The 18,482-nt window shown below is 35.5% G+C and overlaps 1 protein-coding gene across 1 annotated transcript in view; it reads right to left on the reverse strand.

Moving 5' to 3' along the window:
• LOC140145259 (acyl-protein thioesterase 1-like) overlaps nt 1-18,482 on the reverse strand; it is a gene marked incomplete at its 3' end in the record, with an annotated part of 98,792 nt that overhangs the window by 12,485 nt on the left and 67,825 nt on the right. Inside the window, exon 3 of the mRNA XM_072167026.1 lies at nt 10,218-10,447. Coding sequence (XP_072023127.1) covers nt 10,218-10,427 — 210 coding nt within the window. The remainder of the gene's footprint in view (nt 1-10,217; nt 10,448-18,482) is intronic.

Below are 18,482 nucleotides of genomic sequence, written 5' to 3' on the forward strand. Positions count from 1 at the left end.
CCTGCTTTATAAACACACTTACAAACAAATAAAATACCACAAATGGAGGGTTGTGGTTGCTTTGTTATTACAATTCACTTCCAACCTTCTTCAACCGATAACCACTTGCATTTTAATATGACAGGCACACTAAATCATAAAATTTGTTTTTCATTCATTATTAAAATTAGAATTTGATACTGCCACTCAGTCAGTAGCTTTACACTGGGGGGATAAATACGGTGATTAGTTAATTGGCATTCAGAATACGACAGATAGGGGTGATGGGTTTGGATGCAAAACAAGGCAATATACCTGAAAGCTGCCTTTTTATTTCATGTAATGAGATACCTTTGTAGTAGTGTAAAAGTGGGACTTATTTGTCCTTTGCCAATTGTGAACAGTTACAATTTTTTTAAATTCACTTTTCTAAGCCTCCATATATGGCTCAAAATAAGCTAAGGTGTCATAAAAGTGTAACACACAATTATTTTTCCAGCTCTTTTCTTTTGGTCTCCAACCAGGTTTAAATTATAGTATGCACATATATCGTTCATAATACACTAAAAGAAAGATAAGTTATAGACCATTTACTTCACAAATTTAATTTTCTAGCCCTTGCGTATGTTATATTTGACAGACACAATTTTGATGATTTTCTGCAATCAAATTAAAATTTATAAAGTATTACATAAGGTATTTTGTGGTTATTTAGGTGTAGGACCTACAGCAACTGATTGTGGAAAAAAATGTGTCCAAATATTACAATAAGGAGGATAAATTGTTATAAATAAAATATGTGTGTCTGTCAAGCCATAACATACGCAAGATGTCTGTCAAATGTAACATACAGAATAATAATTTGGCAAAAACAGTAGTTCAAGATGGGAAATTGAATAAAGATCACATGCAGTTTATAAATCACATGTTTTAAAACACTTTTATAAACTCTAAACTATTATCATAATGTGAACATCAAGTGATTTTTAATTTTTTAAACGTGTGCATGTATGTTACTTTTGACAGACACATACAAATCTTAAGCGTATGTTACTTGCGTACAAATGTTTGACAGACAACACTTAACAATGGATTGTGTCATCAAAAAGCTTCTCCTCACAAAGTGATAGTGCCACAAAGCTAGGTGGAGCTAAATGCTATGTCATGTAGCATAATTAGCTGTATCACCCTAGTTTAGCAGGAATTACAGCACCGTCTTGCGTATGTTACTATTTGACAGACATTTCAAGAAAAATTTTAAAATTGTTATATGTTCAAAAAAGATGGCAGCCACTTACAAATTGATTATAATATGTGACCGTTACATACGAATGAGCCGTAAATGTCCTCAATTGTATTCTGAGTTACAGTGTAAAATGGGCATGAAGGTCAGATCCATAGGTATTTCAATTTGGGTCTCACGTGTATCTCATTAAATGAGGTACACGTAGCACCAAATTGAAATACCTATGAATATGACCTTCATGCCCATTTTACACTGTAACTCAGAATACAATTGAGGACATTTACGCTCATTCGTATGTACGGTCACATATGGAGAAATGAAGTTATTTACAATAGATTTACCCTTTAGTTTATGCTTCAAGTCTTTGTTTATAAAAAACTGAGGGACTTCAAAATCAATCAAAAGTTTGACAGACAATAGTAACATACGCAAGGCAAACTTTTAAATCCTTTTTTTGATCTGTTAAGGGCGTACTACACCCATATATTGGTTTGATTAGTCTAAAAAACATTTTTTCATTTATAGCTAGGCGATATATGCACGGATCATGTGAAATTAAAAAAATTATGAAAAAACATCGTTTTTCACCTATTTGTCTTAAAAGTTGATTGGTTGATAAGGACGCTTATTCATCCCTTTTTAAGGGATTTTTTATTTAGCGAGAGTACGTAGTCAATCTTCATAGGGATGGGCGATACCAGCTTTTGGTACCCATTGTCGAACTTGAGCAGTCAGGGGGTTTGGGTCGAATTTGTAGAAAAAATAAAACAAAATGAAAAAAAAATGGCCGCGGAGCGCGCTTGTGCGACGCAGGGGGTTGTCTGAGGGAGGTGTTCCCCCTCAGAAATAAAAAAAAAAAAAGCGTGTGCAAAATGAAGATCGAATTGAGGCGAGTTGGTGGACAATTTTGGCACTATTATGCCAAGGCCTATATACTAATGTAAAAGTTTAGTTTGGCGGCCGAAAATTGGTGAGAGCCTTTCGTGGACAAGTTTCGAATGCCCTATTATCGTAGGCCTATAAATTGTTTTAAACATAAATCGGCTAAAGCAGAAGCGAAAATGGCCACTTGTATATCGATGACGCAGGGGAGGGTAAAATGAAGACCAAATTGAAGTGATTTGGTGGACCATTTTGGTACTAGTGTGTAAAATTTTAGTTTGAAAAAGCCGCAAATTTGTAAAATGATGGTCCATGAAACCTTCCTTGGACAAGTTTTCCCTGTACATGCTGTAAGCCTATACCGCAAATTGGGCTTAAATTTGCAAATGTTGGAAGAAGAGCGAAAATGATCATATGTTTATCCACTACGCAAGGGGGAGTCTGAGGGGGATGTTCCCCCCTGAGAAGTTTGAAAAATTTGCAAAATGAAGGTCGAATTGAAGCCATTCGGTGCATTGTTTTTACACTACTAGGCCTATTTGAATCAATTGCTTTAAACAGAAAAAATGGCCCGAACTCAATTTGCAAAACTTGAGATTGGCAATTACTAAAGCATGCATAAATCGATGAAGTCGTTATGGAGTCCGTCTTAATTTTTGACTTTGGTGGCAAAATGTGAGGGGCCCTGCATATCGGCGGACCCGCAGTAATTTTCACGTGCTTTTAGGACGAGGACCCGCCTTCAAGCAATGCCTAGTCGCAGGCCTCTATAGGACCTACTTCCAATCGTCCCGACTGTGCGGTTATTTACACATGGGCCTACTCAATTACGTGCAATTTAGTTTCTCTCCTCCTTTCCTCCATTTTCTCTTCTCTTTTCTCCTTTCTTCCCTTCTCTTCTCTTTATTTATTTATTTGGGGGCGTCAGCCACCTGAATCCAGCTACTTTAATTGAGTCCATGTGTAGGCCTATGTTGGGGATTGGAGGGGGTACTGAGGCCTACCACATTTAATAACGAACTTACTTACTCTTTGTGGGATTTGAATCGCAACACAGGTAATAATAAAACCAGTAGCAAACTTCACTTTACCAACAAGATACAACAACTTTACAACTTTCTTTTTAATTAATGAAACAAAGCTTATTTTTGACTCAGAGTTTAAATTTAAGATGCTAGCAAGTCAATAACTTTGCACATTCTTCGGGTTCCTTTGTTTCCACTCATGTTAAAAGAAGACATAAAACCTGATGATCAGCTGACTCTTTCTGTTGAAAATTTAAGTTTAAAACATTATTAACACAATTTTTGTGTTGAAATTAATTGTAAACATTAAACAAAACCAATACATTGGCTATAGTTTCAAATCTTTCATAACATATAACCGTGGTGTTTGTAAAATATTTTGTAAAAGATTTGCAATTAGGCCTACTTTGATTGGATTCAACATTGCAACTTTACAATGCTCAAGAACACGAAAACTTCGGTGTGTGAAACATTGTTAAAAATTGTATGAAATGAGGATTCCTAGCGTAAACTAGTTTCTATACACTTTTAAATGTGAATGATAGGAGGTCTGTAGGCTAGGGGCCCCAAAAATTTTTGTGATGAATTTTTTTGCTTCAGCCCCCCCAGCAAGTGTTTGTGAACGGTCGACGGTCCCTATAGGCCTACCACACACAATTTATTCGCTACCTGAAGTCGCTAATAGAGAATGAAAGATTTTTATTTAATATTTGTTTTCAATTTTCAATGAATTATTTTTGTTTTCAATAGGCCTACGTTCCATAAAAATAAAAGTATTGTATCGAAATTGACCGATACCAAAATGGTATCGAATCGCCCACCGCTAGAAAAACCAAATCATGGCGTCTGTACAAAAATGTATGCGCAAGTCTCTCGGCAAGCGAATACAGCGAGTTTCATGGATTTATACTGGATTTATACTGGATTTTCTTAAAGTGGAATGATTTCAGCATGCGGTACAGGTAAGTGACGAAACTGTTACTACACGTGAACTAGTTGGGTGTCCCATTTAGCTATTATCATTGTGAACATACCGATTCACATTACAAATGCATTATAAATCATGTTTTGTAAGCTTCCCGTATTTCCTCAGAAAACTGAGCAAAAATTCACCTAATACTGAAAACCAAGGCATTGACTGTTCTTTAATTTTAACCTTATCAAACCTGAAACAAATATGCTGCCTTGCGAACACAAATTTTGCATATCATTGTCAACTAGAAGGGGGGAAATAAGTTTAATTTCATTGATAACATGAAATTGATGCATATTAATGTTTTCAAAGCTGTGCATAATTAATTAATTTCCCCCCAAAAATAATTTTGATACTTTTATCGTCTGTCACACATGCTTAACATGTGTGTGTGATTTGATTAACGGTATCAATTCTGAAATTCTAAAGAAACTCGATTTTGTGAATCGAGGTCTATGTACCTCTTCCGAGCTTCTACCTTTAAAAGCATGTAAGCTACATTGATACCGATGCCACCAATAGAACGAGAAGATTTGCCTTCATTTTGCATACCACTTTGACCCATTTTTTTTTCTCATTTCTCCACAAAATGCAGAAAACCCACAAAAAAATCCAATGGGTGTAGTACCCCCTTAACTTATAATTCATAATGCCTCTTTCTGTTTTTTTGATTGGTTTACTGCACCATTTTGGGAAACAGGTCACATGAATTTCTATAAGGATCCATAAAAAAAATTAAAAGCTGTTGAAAAAAGGCGTCTCTTGGCAGGTTACAAATAAAAGTGTAAAAATAGGCATTTTTACAGCTATTTTTTATTATTTTTATTATTTAGAGTGAAAGGATTTTACTTAAATTGTGTATGCTATGTCTTTACTACCTAAACTTGCCACTAAACTAGCAAATATTCCATTTCTATAATTATTATTTTAAAAAAGATGTCAAAATATATGGCTATAATATGACAGCTTAGCATATTTTGAGCCATATATATAATTTTATACACAAAAGGAATCTATTACCGCATTATCATTTTTGCAATTGCCACTTGGAACACGAAAAATTTCACACGAAAAAAAGTGCACAAATTTCCACTTTTACATAATAATTAACCCGTTGCACAGTTATCTCAAAACGAGGTTCTACCCACAAATTGTGTGTCGTATGTGCATACGCCTGTCAAATGTGTGCTTTAATTACCGCATACGCTTTGTAAAAGCATTCTGCCGCGTTGCTATAAAAGCACAAGAAATAAAAATGCACTTTGTGTGCATGCATTTGCAGGGAGAACCTCGTTTTGGTAGCAAGATGGCGGATCTGTGCAAAGGTGAATTAACAGTAGCAACGCCAGGAATGGGGGGGGCAAAGTGAATTTTAGCCATGGGGGAAAAATCACCAAATTTTGCACTTGAAAATTGCCACAAAAAAGTGGATATGTTGTAATTTTGGATTTTTTGGGGTGCGCGGGAAATTGGAAAGAATAGACTTCTGGTGGGGGAAGCAAAAATAGATATCGTTTTTGCATCTGAACGCTGCACATGATTAATAAAGTAATACTAATACAAGGCAGCACATAAATCACATTTTGTGCCAAATTCTCCCATGTGATGACCATCTATGACCAGCCAATATAAATGTAGATATTTATTATGATAGCCCTGGGATGTGCCAGACCTATTCCCACGCAACTAAACCCTGGAAAATATCACCTGATGCCATCAACCAAAATGAAATCTGCTTGTCAAACAAGTTTTGTAAAGTCCAGGTATATCACGGCATTAACAGTATAATAAATCCAGCATCTTAACAGAGACAGGTGACAAGCTTGTGCACAGATAGCAATAAGCTATTCCAGTTGAAATCCATACACCCTGTATGGAAGATGTTACCTTAATCATCCATAAAGGGAGTGTGAATTTCAAATGGGGTTACCTGAATTGGTAACTCAATTTGAAATCCACACTCCGTGTGCAAGGGAGGTTAAGGTTATGTCTGCTATAGGGGGTGTATGGATTTCAATTTGAATAGCCAATTTTTGCCTAGCTTTCTAGGTACAGGAAAAGCATTCCATAATCTGTAGTAAGCAGGTGATAATCGGCACATCCAAGAAAGAATCACCATCCCCAGGTGCTAAATCTTGGATTTCATGACAATTCCTTGATAAGTTTCTGTATAATATGGATCCAGGGGGCATAGACCCCTTTTGGCATCCCGGGGCTGAGCTCTGTTGGGGTCAAGCACTCAAGGGGGCTAAGCCCCTATAAAATCTTGGATATTATAGTATTCAGCAAAATTCCTTCCGCAATGTTCATATGCTCTAAAAAGAGCAGATCACACGATACTAGGCAGCTTGACCAGCGAATGAGGTGCCGATGTGATGATGATGTGACTCAATTAGCCAATCAGAACCCCACTTCCAAGTTACGCCATAAACAATACCAAATCGGACCACTGAAGAACCTTGCTGAAAACTATAGACATTTTTACCATAGTTTTGATGGATTCGAGTGCATAGGCAACTCTTTGATGAACCCTATTGGAGTCAAGCACTCAAGGGGGGCTGTTAAAGCCCCTGAAAAATATAAGTATAAGACATTTTTACCATAGTTTTTATGCATTTTAATGCCAAGTTGCAAACCCTAAAGACATCAATTATAATTCACTCTCTTGTTCACAAAGAAAAACAAGCAAGTGTTCTACTAGCATATACATCCAATTCTAATCATTTACGTAAACCTAATATGGGTCACAGCATCAGCAAGACATCTAACATGCCATTATTTCTCCGAATACATCGAGGCGATCACAGCGCGGTATTGCTTGATATTTTTGATGGATTACATTAGCTTATTCCCCTTTAGAATGAAAAATAGAAAGAAAAAAATAACCATCTAAAATGAGTCTAGCTTTATTAGCAAAGCTCCCACTTCCTTTCCCTCGAGACTCTTGCATAAACTCATTTACAATGCACTTACACTTGTAATAAACCAAAATATGTGATGCGTTGCTACTAAGGATCCTTATGTCGGCAGCGACATATACATTGAGTCATTAGATGAAACTGTTGTCCACTTTAAATATGTTGCGGTCAATGGGCTATTCCAGCACGACCCCTGTGGAAGAGTTCAGAAATATCTTCCACAGAGGGAGTATGTTTTTCACATGGTAGTTAGTCAGAGTTAATCATTTTGAAACCCATACTCTCCCTATATATTATGGCTTTACCTATATCTTCCACAACTGGAGGGAGTATTTCAAATGGAAGTTACCCAATTGTTCATTCTATTCAAAACTCATACTCCCTCTGTGGAAGACTTGAGCTAAATCTTCCACAGGGGTAGTGTGGATTTTAAATGGAATAGCCCAATTTGGCCAGAAATCTTGTCAAATTGGAGAAACATTTAGTCAATTTCAAGATATCTATTCAAATTCCACTAGGAAATCATGAAATCTCAATTGTTGGTATTATTTTAGAAAAAGCAACAGGCTTGTAATTACAAGTCCATTTGACTTTCTCGAGGCAGTAACAAGTAACATGTGATGCACACAAAGGCAGTGTCATCAGTGCATCTATAGCGTGTGATGCGGTGCAAAATGACAACACCCTACAGACACACCACCATACATTGTGCATGTATCACACACAATGTCTCGAAAAAGCCTGGGACAGCATTTTCAGCCTTTTGGTATATGACCCCTTTTTCTGTCCCAATTTTGGAAAATGGATGGATACTTTTTCAAAATTGTCTTAATTTTTCCAGAAAATAGCACAATTTGGACTCACTGTAGCCAAAAAGTTTGAAATTTCGCTGAAATTTAGGGACAATTTGCAAAAACCAAGACAATTTGTGTTAAATTTGGCCAAAAATTTTGGACTTTTAGCATATTGATGAGTCAAAATTTCTTGAAAAATTCCTATATTGATGGGTCCACTTTCAAATTCTCAGTGGCACACCCCTACCCATACGAACCCAGGAGCCAAATGGACTGTAGTGAGATAAAGTTCCAAACTGCCACTTCAACAGGTGTAGCTGAAGCAAAAATCAACCCAGAATGGGCAGCATTTAACTATTCCAGTTGAATTCCCTACACCCCCTATAGATGATGTGACTTAATCTCCCACACAGGGAGTGTGATTTCAAATGGAGTCACTCATTCAGGTAACTCCATTTGAAATTCACACTCCCTGTGTGGGAGATTAAGGTCATGTCTTCCACAGGGGGTGTATGGATTTCAACTCCAATAGCCCATTTCCAAATACAGTACAGTGTTAATTTTTGCGGTACATTAATTTTCGCGCTTTTCGCCCTCGATAAAAATAAAAACACGCGAATATGTTCTTTTTATGTATAGGTCTATGTAAAAAAACTCAAAATCACGAATCTTAAAACAAGTGAAAATGGTAAATCAGAAAAACGTGAAAATTTACACACATGAAAATATCCACTTTAACAGCAACCATTCCAATAATCCTTTACTATCGGACTTAGGTGTAATTCAAATAAGCTTGGCTTGCTTTAAAAACGAAAGGATGTGTTATGTCGCAGTAGGAAGTACCTTCTGTTTTGACACGCCACATGTTTATGTTTTGCCCGTACCACTTAAGATGAATCCACTCGCAAAAACATTTAATAACTGCAAATAAAATGCAGAGGCTCCAGCTCTTATTTGTTGCCTCTTTTGATCGAGCCGAGCCAATTCTCCCTGGGCTATGCTACAGCTTTGGATGAATCACGCTTATCTTGCTTAACATCTTTTCTTCATTATTTGTAACTTGCTGAAGACTTAATCATCCCGCTTATGGTGAGCTTTGATTTCCATGGGCCTTATAACATGCACATATTTTGGTCAAGAAAAAAAGCATCTAACATAATTATACAGGGTGTAAACTAACAATAATTATATACCTCATCTAAAGATTCCCGCCATCTGATTGGTTGAAGCGCGGGCATAATTTTAACTATGCCCACAAAAGTAACTATTCCCTAGGCATAATTACGCCTCGGGCATAGTCATGGTTTTGGGATCACCTTGGGCCTATAATTTTAACCATGCCCCTCATAACAGTCAATATTTGTATAATATGGTACCTTTTCCTTTATAAGAATCTGTTAGCAAATCAAAAATTTACTGCATAACAAGAAACAGATAGGACTGAACTGTTAAAACGAGCCTCTTGGTTTTTTTACATCTCTCTCCCAACTTTCAACATAACATACACCAGGCACAAAAAGAAACTCGTCAGTTATAGTCATCCTTGTTGCTCAACAACCTGATCATTTTGGTTTATTCTGAAACACACATTTTGTTAAATGGACTTTACTTTCTCATTTGACACCCTGTTCATGAAAATCAAGTTGCAATTTTAACGATTCAATTGTACCTGTTACATTGTGTGCTTTATTGATTGTCCTGTGGTGCTTGTGTGCAATACAACGAGTCGTTCTCATTGAAAATCGTTCAAATTGCAACTTTTGATTTTGGGGTTTAAAGGTTTTGGAGGTGCATATCTTGGTCAATTCTTGTTTGATTTTCACGTACAGGGTGTCAAATGAGAAAACAAAATGTATATTTCAGAATAATCCAAAATTATCAGGTTGTTGAACAGCAAGGATGACTATACTGACGAGTTTCTTTTTGTACTGGTGTATACTTCCTGATTTGGTGATTTTTGCAATGGGCAATTCCAGTTGAAATCCATACACTCCCCTTTTGGAAGACATGACCTTAATCTCCCACACAGGGGGTGTACATTTCAAATGGAATCACCATCTAGGAAACCCCATTCACACTCCCAGTGTGGAAGATTATGGTCATGTCTTCTTTGGATTTGAACTGGAATACCGTAAAAACTTGATAGTTAGCATATGTGCTTGTAAACTATCAAGCGCTTTTGAAACTTGAAATTGTACCAAAGTCCAGCACTTTATCAACTGAGCTAATGGGGTTGAAACACACATTTGCAGGTTGGGGTGTTCGTATATATAACTATGTGTATTGATGATTTGCTCAAAAACCTTTACAGTTTTGTGGATGGGGCTCTTCATGTTTGCATCTTTTAAAAGTCTTCGATAGTAAGCACAGTTTTTGCGGTAGCCAATTTGTGAAACTTACTGTTGCGGTATGAGTACCCATCGGCTCCACGATCACCGGGGTCTCCATGCTCGACACTGAATTGCCACACATGCACCGTACAAGCCCCACAGAGCAAAGAGAGAGTAGCGAAATGCCAACGCTGACTGGAGAGTGCGCTATACGTCTCTGCAGGAAGCTATTTCTTCTTGCTGCGAGCAAGACGCGGTTATTGAGGACAGCTATGAGCATTCAGTTCCACATCTAGTAATCTGTGTAGAGAAAGATACAAATAAAAACAATGAAATAAAATTAAAGTAATATTCAATTTATAAGCTTCCTCAACTAAAAACATGACATATAAAGTCTCTATTTCAATAGTTTTTAGCATTAAAGCCATATTATAACATTTCTGTAAAAATAGATTAGTATTTATTTTCCATAAAATGTTAGCTTTTACTGTCAGATATGTCCTCTTTTAATTTTGAGCCGAACAAGTGAGGTAAAGCATAGAAAATTGGAATTTACTACTAGCGCCCATGCATGTTACTCCAGCGGTTGTAATACGGTACGATCTTCGGGGTGTGTGTGTATCCCGCACGCTGTGTACGTACTGTGCATACGTGTTCGACAAATATTTCCATCGTAATAATAAAACGCTGGTTCCATCGTTTTATTCAAAATCTCGGATTTTGACAAAACTACAGAACCTGAAGTCTTGATTTTTGCAGAATATCTTTATTGACTGAAGTACATTACAATTGTGTAAAAACCAGAATTTAAAACAAAATTGAGGGCGTTCTCCTCAGCAAATGTTATAATATGGCTTTAATGTTGCATAAAAATCATTATTTTCTGTGACCTTTTGGAGTGCTGCAATACCACCTCAACCAGAACCAGACCCATTTGGTAATCAATGCCAGTACTAAATAAGATGGAGACGAATACATTGTTGTGTCATTATGTATAGGATAATGGCCAAGGATTAGAACGCGAGTGGCTAAGAATGGCCATGGGCCGAAGGCCCTAGGCCATTCTTAGCCACTCACGCTCTAATCCGCGACCATTAACCGACTTAATACACACCTATGACGTCGTGCTATTGTTTTACCGCGCCATTATTTTTCACGAATGGAGTGTTATTGAAATAGGTTGCTCTTTACCAATTGATCAATTACTCATTGATGCCGGACAATGCACTATCAAATACACTAATATAATGATCGTACTAAATTTTAGGTGCGAGTGCAAAGACTCAGCTTTATGTAAAATTTCTATAGAAATACCCATCATATCACAATCCAGGTGTTTAGTTCAAATCATCCGGAACCACCTTCTTGAATTATAAAGATTTAAAATGTTTGTTACACAAATTGAATAAACGAGATTCGTAAAATCATCCAAGTGATTAGACAATCAATAGTTCTTTATGCCCACTTCTAATTCAAGTAAAACTATTGAAGTAGTTGCGTTTAGGTCTCTATTTTGCATAATAAAGAAAATTGGCAAAAGGTCATATAGGTTCATATGAAATGGTCATTACAGTTGTGTACCTCAAGAATGCTGCACCTATCGCTATACCTGAGCAATGATACTCTTCTCTGTGAATCGAGTGTTCGATTTTGGAATAACCATGCAATTGTGGACACTATTTTTTATCTTGGATAATTTTGTGATAGAATCATTCCGAGGATATATATCGTTGATTCGCAGCAGAAGGACCAAAATCAGGTACGAAAAGGTACGAAAATTTTAAATGTATTACAACACATTTTACCTAGGCCTATTATGTCCCTGAACTTTGTCGGCAAAAAACAAAACAAACTTCGCCTTGACGCTAAATAAAAGCCACCTCAACTTCCAGTCCCCTTCCAAATCAAATGGAGCGTCCCTAACATTGTAATATTTGATTACCGTAAAATGGGGGTAACTTCGGTCAGCGGGTAACTTTGGTCGTTCAAATATATTTTTTAAATGGTCATATTTCCGTACAGCAATATTGTTTTTAGTCATATTTGGTCTCAATTTGTTAAGAAATATATTTGGAAGAAATAAAAGTCGCTCATGTCCAATTTCTTTGAAAGTTACAAAAATATTGGCATTTTTGACCAAAATTAGCATTTTTTTACATTTATTTCAGACAAAATAAAAATCGATATTTGTGAGCAAGGATGCGTGTTTGCTTAATTTTGCAAGGGGTCAAATGTCACAAAAAAACAAAACCTTGCCCATATACAGCGAAGATCAATTTTTTATATTTTTTTTCTTCATGGAATGTAATACTCTGACCAAAGTTGCCCCAAATGCGGGTAATTTTGGTCAGGCTATTTTCAACCCCTAGTGCACCCTTTCAAAATTATTCAAAAATCTTTTTCAACTTCAAGGTGTAGAAGGGAACCCTAATGTCATAAAAAAAAGAGATAATTAGAAATATATTTGGTTTTGTTTGGAAGCAGTGGTTTAAAAACTCTGAAAAGTGCCCAAAGTTACCCCATTTTACGGTATCGGATAGGCCTACTGATCGATGTAAGTAAATATTCAAGCATGCCAAAATACCATCAGATGAAACATCAGATATACTAATGACAAATAAAAATTATACAGAAAATAGACCTACTGTGGCTTTTATCATTATTAAACATGCCCGAAAAGAACGATTTAAAAATAAACAGATTCATAGGCCTAAATACATTGATACAGAATGTGTATTATGTATATGTAGCAATGTTGCCCAAAATATTATATGTAGGGCCTAAGCCACTGAAAACGTATAAAATATAAAGAAAAAAAAAAAAATGTTATAAAAAACAGTAAGCGTACATGTAGAAAGAAAGGTCCAAATAAATAAAAGTAAGGGCCTACTAAGTAAAGCCTAAATAAGCATTTTCCAAAGTGAGGGGAAAAACACATCTTGCATAATAAGTACAACTTAGCCAACAATTTAACCTGCCCGCTTTGATCTTGCCTTGCTTTTCACAGATTGCATTGTAAGGGCTCGGATAGCGACGCTTTTACGTATTTTTTTGTGGCACCTGAGAGCAAATCAGACACATCCTTCTGATATCAAATAATTTAGATTTTTATTAAATTCAGCGATACAATACACATTTTATGACAAATTATTAAAAATTGATATTTTTGAAATTTAACAGTCCTCAAAGTAAATTGTATAAATCTAACGATATGCAGTAAAGAGTATGAAGTTGGGTTGAACAGCTGTCAATCATATGGAAATTTTGACCTTCATTATTAAAGATATAGATTTTTTCCTCAAAACACTAAAAAATGAAGGTCTTTTTGGAAAAAAATGTTTAAGTTCAATATGAAAGGTCAAATTTTCAATTGAGTCGGCTTTTCATCCCAGCTAAATAGGCCTATAGTTTAATTACATATCATAGATTCATAAAGTTTACTTCGAGGACTGTTAAATTTGGAAAAATATAAAATGTAAAATCAAAATTATTATAATTATTGGATATATATGGGACAACCCTCGTATTCAGCATGCAATTCGATATGTCTGATGTGCTCTCAGGTCCATCAGCTTCCTATCCGCTTCCTCAATTTATTGTATTAATGAAAATCATTTTCTTCTTGTTTTTCGTATCATTGTTTTGCATGAATGAAGTGATGATAACAATACTGCACTTTTCGCAAATACTTGCTTTTCAAAAGTGCAATTGATATTAACACTACATTCGTAATGCCAGTACTTTTTCCCTGAAAAGTATTTGCTTTTCAGAGAAAAGAGAAAGGCATTTACGAATGGCGTGTTATTAGGATCATCGCTCCATTCGTGGAAAATAATGGAGCGGTAAAACAATAGCGCGACGTCATAGGTGTGTATTAAATGTGGTAGAGGCCAAAATATGTGACACGGTCTGGTCCATGGAGGCCAAAAGGCGGCAAATTTGAAATTGAGATAAAGGCAAAATTATATATGGAGTAAAAAACAATAAAATACATAAGAAAATAGACATCATAACTTAGAAACCACCTTTGTGTTTTCAGTAAATGATAGTCTAATGTTTGTACAATGTATAAGGTAATAATTAAAGTAACTCAATTTTTGAAAATGCTTCCTTTGGCCTCTAATGGACGAGATTGTGTCACATGCGCATAATAGGTGTAAAGATTTTCTTTTCATTTTGTTTCCTTTTTTTTTTTTTTTTATTTTTGTGTTACATGTGGGGTGTGTGGGTATAAGTGGGGGTGTTTGTGGGTTAGTGCAAAAAATACATATTTTAATATTTCCGCATTGAGCTTTTAGTGAAATTCCAAAGCATTTCAAATTGTCTGTTGGCATGTTTTATAAAAGCAACTTATGTAATGATTCTGTCTTATAATTATCAACATGAAGGTCATGAATGATATATTCTAGTATTAGTTTTAAGTACGCTTGTAATTAAGAATGGTTAAGTGCAAAACTATGACGTATACATTAAGGGTCAAGAGCTACGTGCTGCACAAAGTACTGTCTGCACATTTCTTAACTCTCTCCCTTCAGGTATATACTGCAGACGACAATTCTTTTTTCAATTCAAAAATTCCATGATTTTCATGACCATATTTAGAATCAGGATGAAAAATGCAATAAAATAAGTACAAACAAGTTTAGTATTGGTTCAGCAGTTCTTAAGATAAATCTTGTAATTTTGAGAAAATATCTCAAAATTGAGGACTTTTTATGTTGAAGCCTACGGCCAGCATGCAGAGCATTAACATTATGAAAAAAACAGTGGCATGTAAATGGTATGACATGTTATGCCCAATCCCTAGTTTTATACAGAACACATATGTGACCGTCCATCTCAAACCGCTCGTAAAGTCGGCAAATTGTATTTCGAGTTACAGTGCAAAATGTGCATAGAGCTTGTATTCATATGTCCCTAATGTTTGTCCTACATGTTGCTCATTTTAGTCCAGTCAAACACCAATCTTTAATCCTATTGAAGAGGATAATAAGCTTATACTTATGTATAGAATTAGTAAAAAGCTTAAGTCTTTGTTTGCTTTGGCTAAACCCTGTTCAAGTGGTGGGTTAACCAACAATTAACAATGAGAGGACATTCCTGAACCTCGTTGAGTTGGGGATGATTTGAAGTGACCGCCAATTATGACCATTTGATATTTAATACCAGCTATGTGGAAAAAGAGAAACAAAGTAGTGCCAAAATAATGTGCCCTTTTACTGAAGGAGCAAAGTTTAACAAGTTATAACTCCGCTTTTGGATATCGTTTGAGGTCAAATAATATATCATTGTAAAGCTTATGATATATATTTTCTAAACACGGAAGAAAACAGGGGCCGACTTTACGAGCATTTCGACCTGGATGGTCACATATTTAGAATATCAGATGTGCATTTTTTGTATCATGTCATGGTTACTATACTTTTGTGAATGTTTGTTAAAGGGGAATGCTTCGATTCTGCGATTTCTATGCCAATTATTGCACATTTACACTGATAATTAATACCAATACAGGCAATCCTCGGTTTTAGGGTTTCTACTTTGCATAATTTAGGGTTAGGTTTAGTGTTAGGGTTTAGTTGTAGGGTTAGGCTTTAGAAATAGAATTAGGGTTATGGGTTATGATAAGGGTTTTGGAGTTATGGTGCTGGTGTTAGGGTTAGGGTCACAGTTAGAAAGGGTTTGAGCAAAATACTAAAAAACCTTAAACCGAGAGAGAAACCTTTCAGAAATGGTATTTTTAGAGAACAGAAATGCTAAGGAATACATTTTTTTACCATGAGGAATTATGATCAAGACAACGCATTGATCAATTCTAGGAGCAGTTGGGCAAGAATTTTCTGCAGGATATCGCTGCATATCCTAAAACAACTAGTGAAACAATTCCAGGTGCCCAATAAATAGTCTAGTGTTGAAGTTAAAGTCCTTAAAATACTAAATGCTGTAAACCTTACATGAGAGATGCCAGCTAAAGATTGTGATAATAATACTGTAATAATGGCTGCTTGTTTTGAATTCACCAGCTGACAGGTGGATGGGCATACTAAGTGACCCACCTGTAAGGCCCGCTGTAAGGCTTCAACTCTAGTAATATAAGCTATTACAAAAGGGTTGCAAATACTTTAAGCAGTTTCACAAGTTGCAGAAACAATTTTGCTAGTTTGGAAACAGTTTTACTATCTGTAAGAAACAGTTCCACTAGTTGTACAAAGTTTCACTAGAAACAGTTTCACTAGTTTGGAAACAGTTTTACTAGCTGTAGTAGTTTCACTAGTTTAGAAACAGTTTTACTAGTTGTAGAAACAGTTTCACTAGTTGTAGAAAGTTTCACTAGAAACAGTTTCACTAGTTTGGAAACAGTTTTACTAGCTGTAGTAGTTTCACTAGTTTAGAAACAGTTTTACTAGCTGTAGAAACAGTTCCACTAGTTGTAGAAAGTTTCACTAGACACAGTTTCACTAGTTTGGAAACAGTTTTACTAGCTGTAGTAGTTTCACTAGTTTAGAAACAGTTTTACTAGCTGTAGAAACAGTTCCACTAGTTGTAGAAAGTTTCACTAGAAACAGTTTTACAAGTTGTAGAAACAGTTTCACTATTTTGGAAACAGTTTTACTAGTTATAGCAGTTTCACCAGTTTGGAAACAGTTTTACTAGCTGTAGAAACAGTTCCACTAGTTGTATAAAGTTTCACTACAAACAGTTTTACTAGTTGTAGAAACAGTTTCACTAGTTGAGAAATAGTTTTACTAGTTTTATTAGTTCACTTTCACTAGTTTAGAAACAGTTTTACTTAAACAGTTTCACTAGTTGTAGAAACAGTTTCACTAGTTTGGCAACAGTGTTACTAGCTGTAGAAACAGTTTTACCAGTTGTAGAAAGTTTCACTAGAAACAGTTTCACTAGTTGTAGAAACATTTTCACTAGTTTGGCAACAGTGTTACTAGCTGTAGAAACAGTTTCACCAGCTGTAGAAAGTTTCACTAGAAACAGTTTCACTAGCCTTTTCTGCAAGGGTCTTGCGGGACACATAAAATTGCCTTCACATCACATGCAGCTGGTCCATATAGGCCAGCTCCAAGAGGACCCTTAGTCATCAACAGGGAAGGTTTCTAATTTGTTTTAAGACCTAGACAGATGGGCAACAATGTGAATCTTTACTGTTTCTTCCTTATACAAATTTAAAGCATACTCATAATGTACTCTCGTAGCATTACTACGCACTATAACAACATGTATGATGCATACATAGTTCATTGACTAGCCAATACTATTAAATAGCAGATCGCAACAGCAGCCGATCAATCAGAGACGAGTGCATTAAAACACAGTGGCTATGTGACATACATATAGTAAAATGCACTCTCATAAAAGAAATACAGATATTTACAAAAAAAAAAAAAAAAATCTTTTCAATTTCACACATTGAATTTATGTATCAGTACTAAATTACAACACAATTTTAAATTTTTAAATTTTAAATTTCTGATCATTTCAGATGTTAAGGGGGTACTACACCCCTGCCCAATTTTGTGCCTTTTTTTGCAATTTTCTCAAAAATTATAGCGCATTGGGGACAAGTAAGATATGTATATTATAGGGGCAAGGACTACAACTACTGCACTGAAAATTTTATTTCAGCACAGACAACAGTTGTGGAGTTACAGTCCAAAATGGGGGGAAACCAATATTTGATCAATAAATCAATAACTACTTGCTTTCAGTAGCTGAATTTACAGTACAGTAGTTGTAGTCCTTGCCCCTATAATATACATATATCTTACTTGTCACCTATGGGCTATAATTTTTGAGAAAAATGCAAAAATAGGCACAAAATTGGCCAGGGGTGTAGCACCCCCTTAAAACATCTGAAATGATGATTCAAGGTTGCTTTCTTTTCTGCCTATGCCAGCTGTGACACCAAGCCATTTTTGCAGCAATTATATGTTACTTGTCATAAATATGAAAGTGTATGATCATTATAATAATGTAGCATGTACACTTTTTGTACATAACTGACTCAAACAGTATCTGTACTGTACCAACAATGATTTCATTTTACAACTCAAAAATCATCAATTTGATGAATATGTATAGAGGATAATAACATTGTAAAAGTCATACAAATGGTCATAAAAGTTATTTTGTGATAGCCATATACATTGCATCCCATCCATGAAATTGTTCATAAAATACATGTTTACAAACTTACCGTTCATCACAAACATAAGGATACATGAATTGACATTGTATGAATTCCCAAGCGAATAAGGCTACATATTATAGAAATCAACTTCCTTGTTTGAACAGAAAATGCTCTTTTATTTACACATATTAT

This window comes from Amphiura filiformis, unplaced genomic scaffold (genome assembly GCF_039555335.1).
Source record: "Amphiura filiformis unplaced genomic scaffold, Afil_fr2py scaffold_186, whole genome shotgun sequence".
Taxonomy (NCBI): Eukaryota; Metazoa; Echinodermata; class Ophiuroidea; order Amphilepidida; family Amphiuridae; genus Amphiura; species Amphiura filiformis.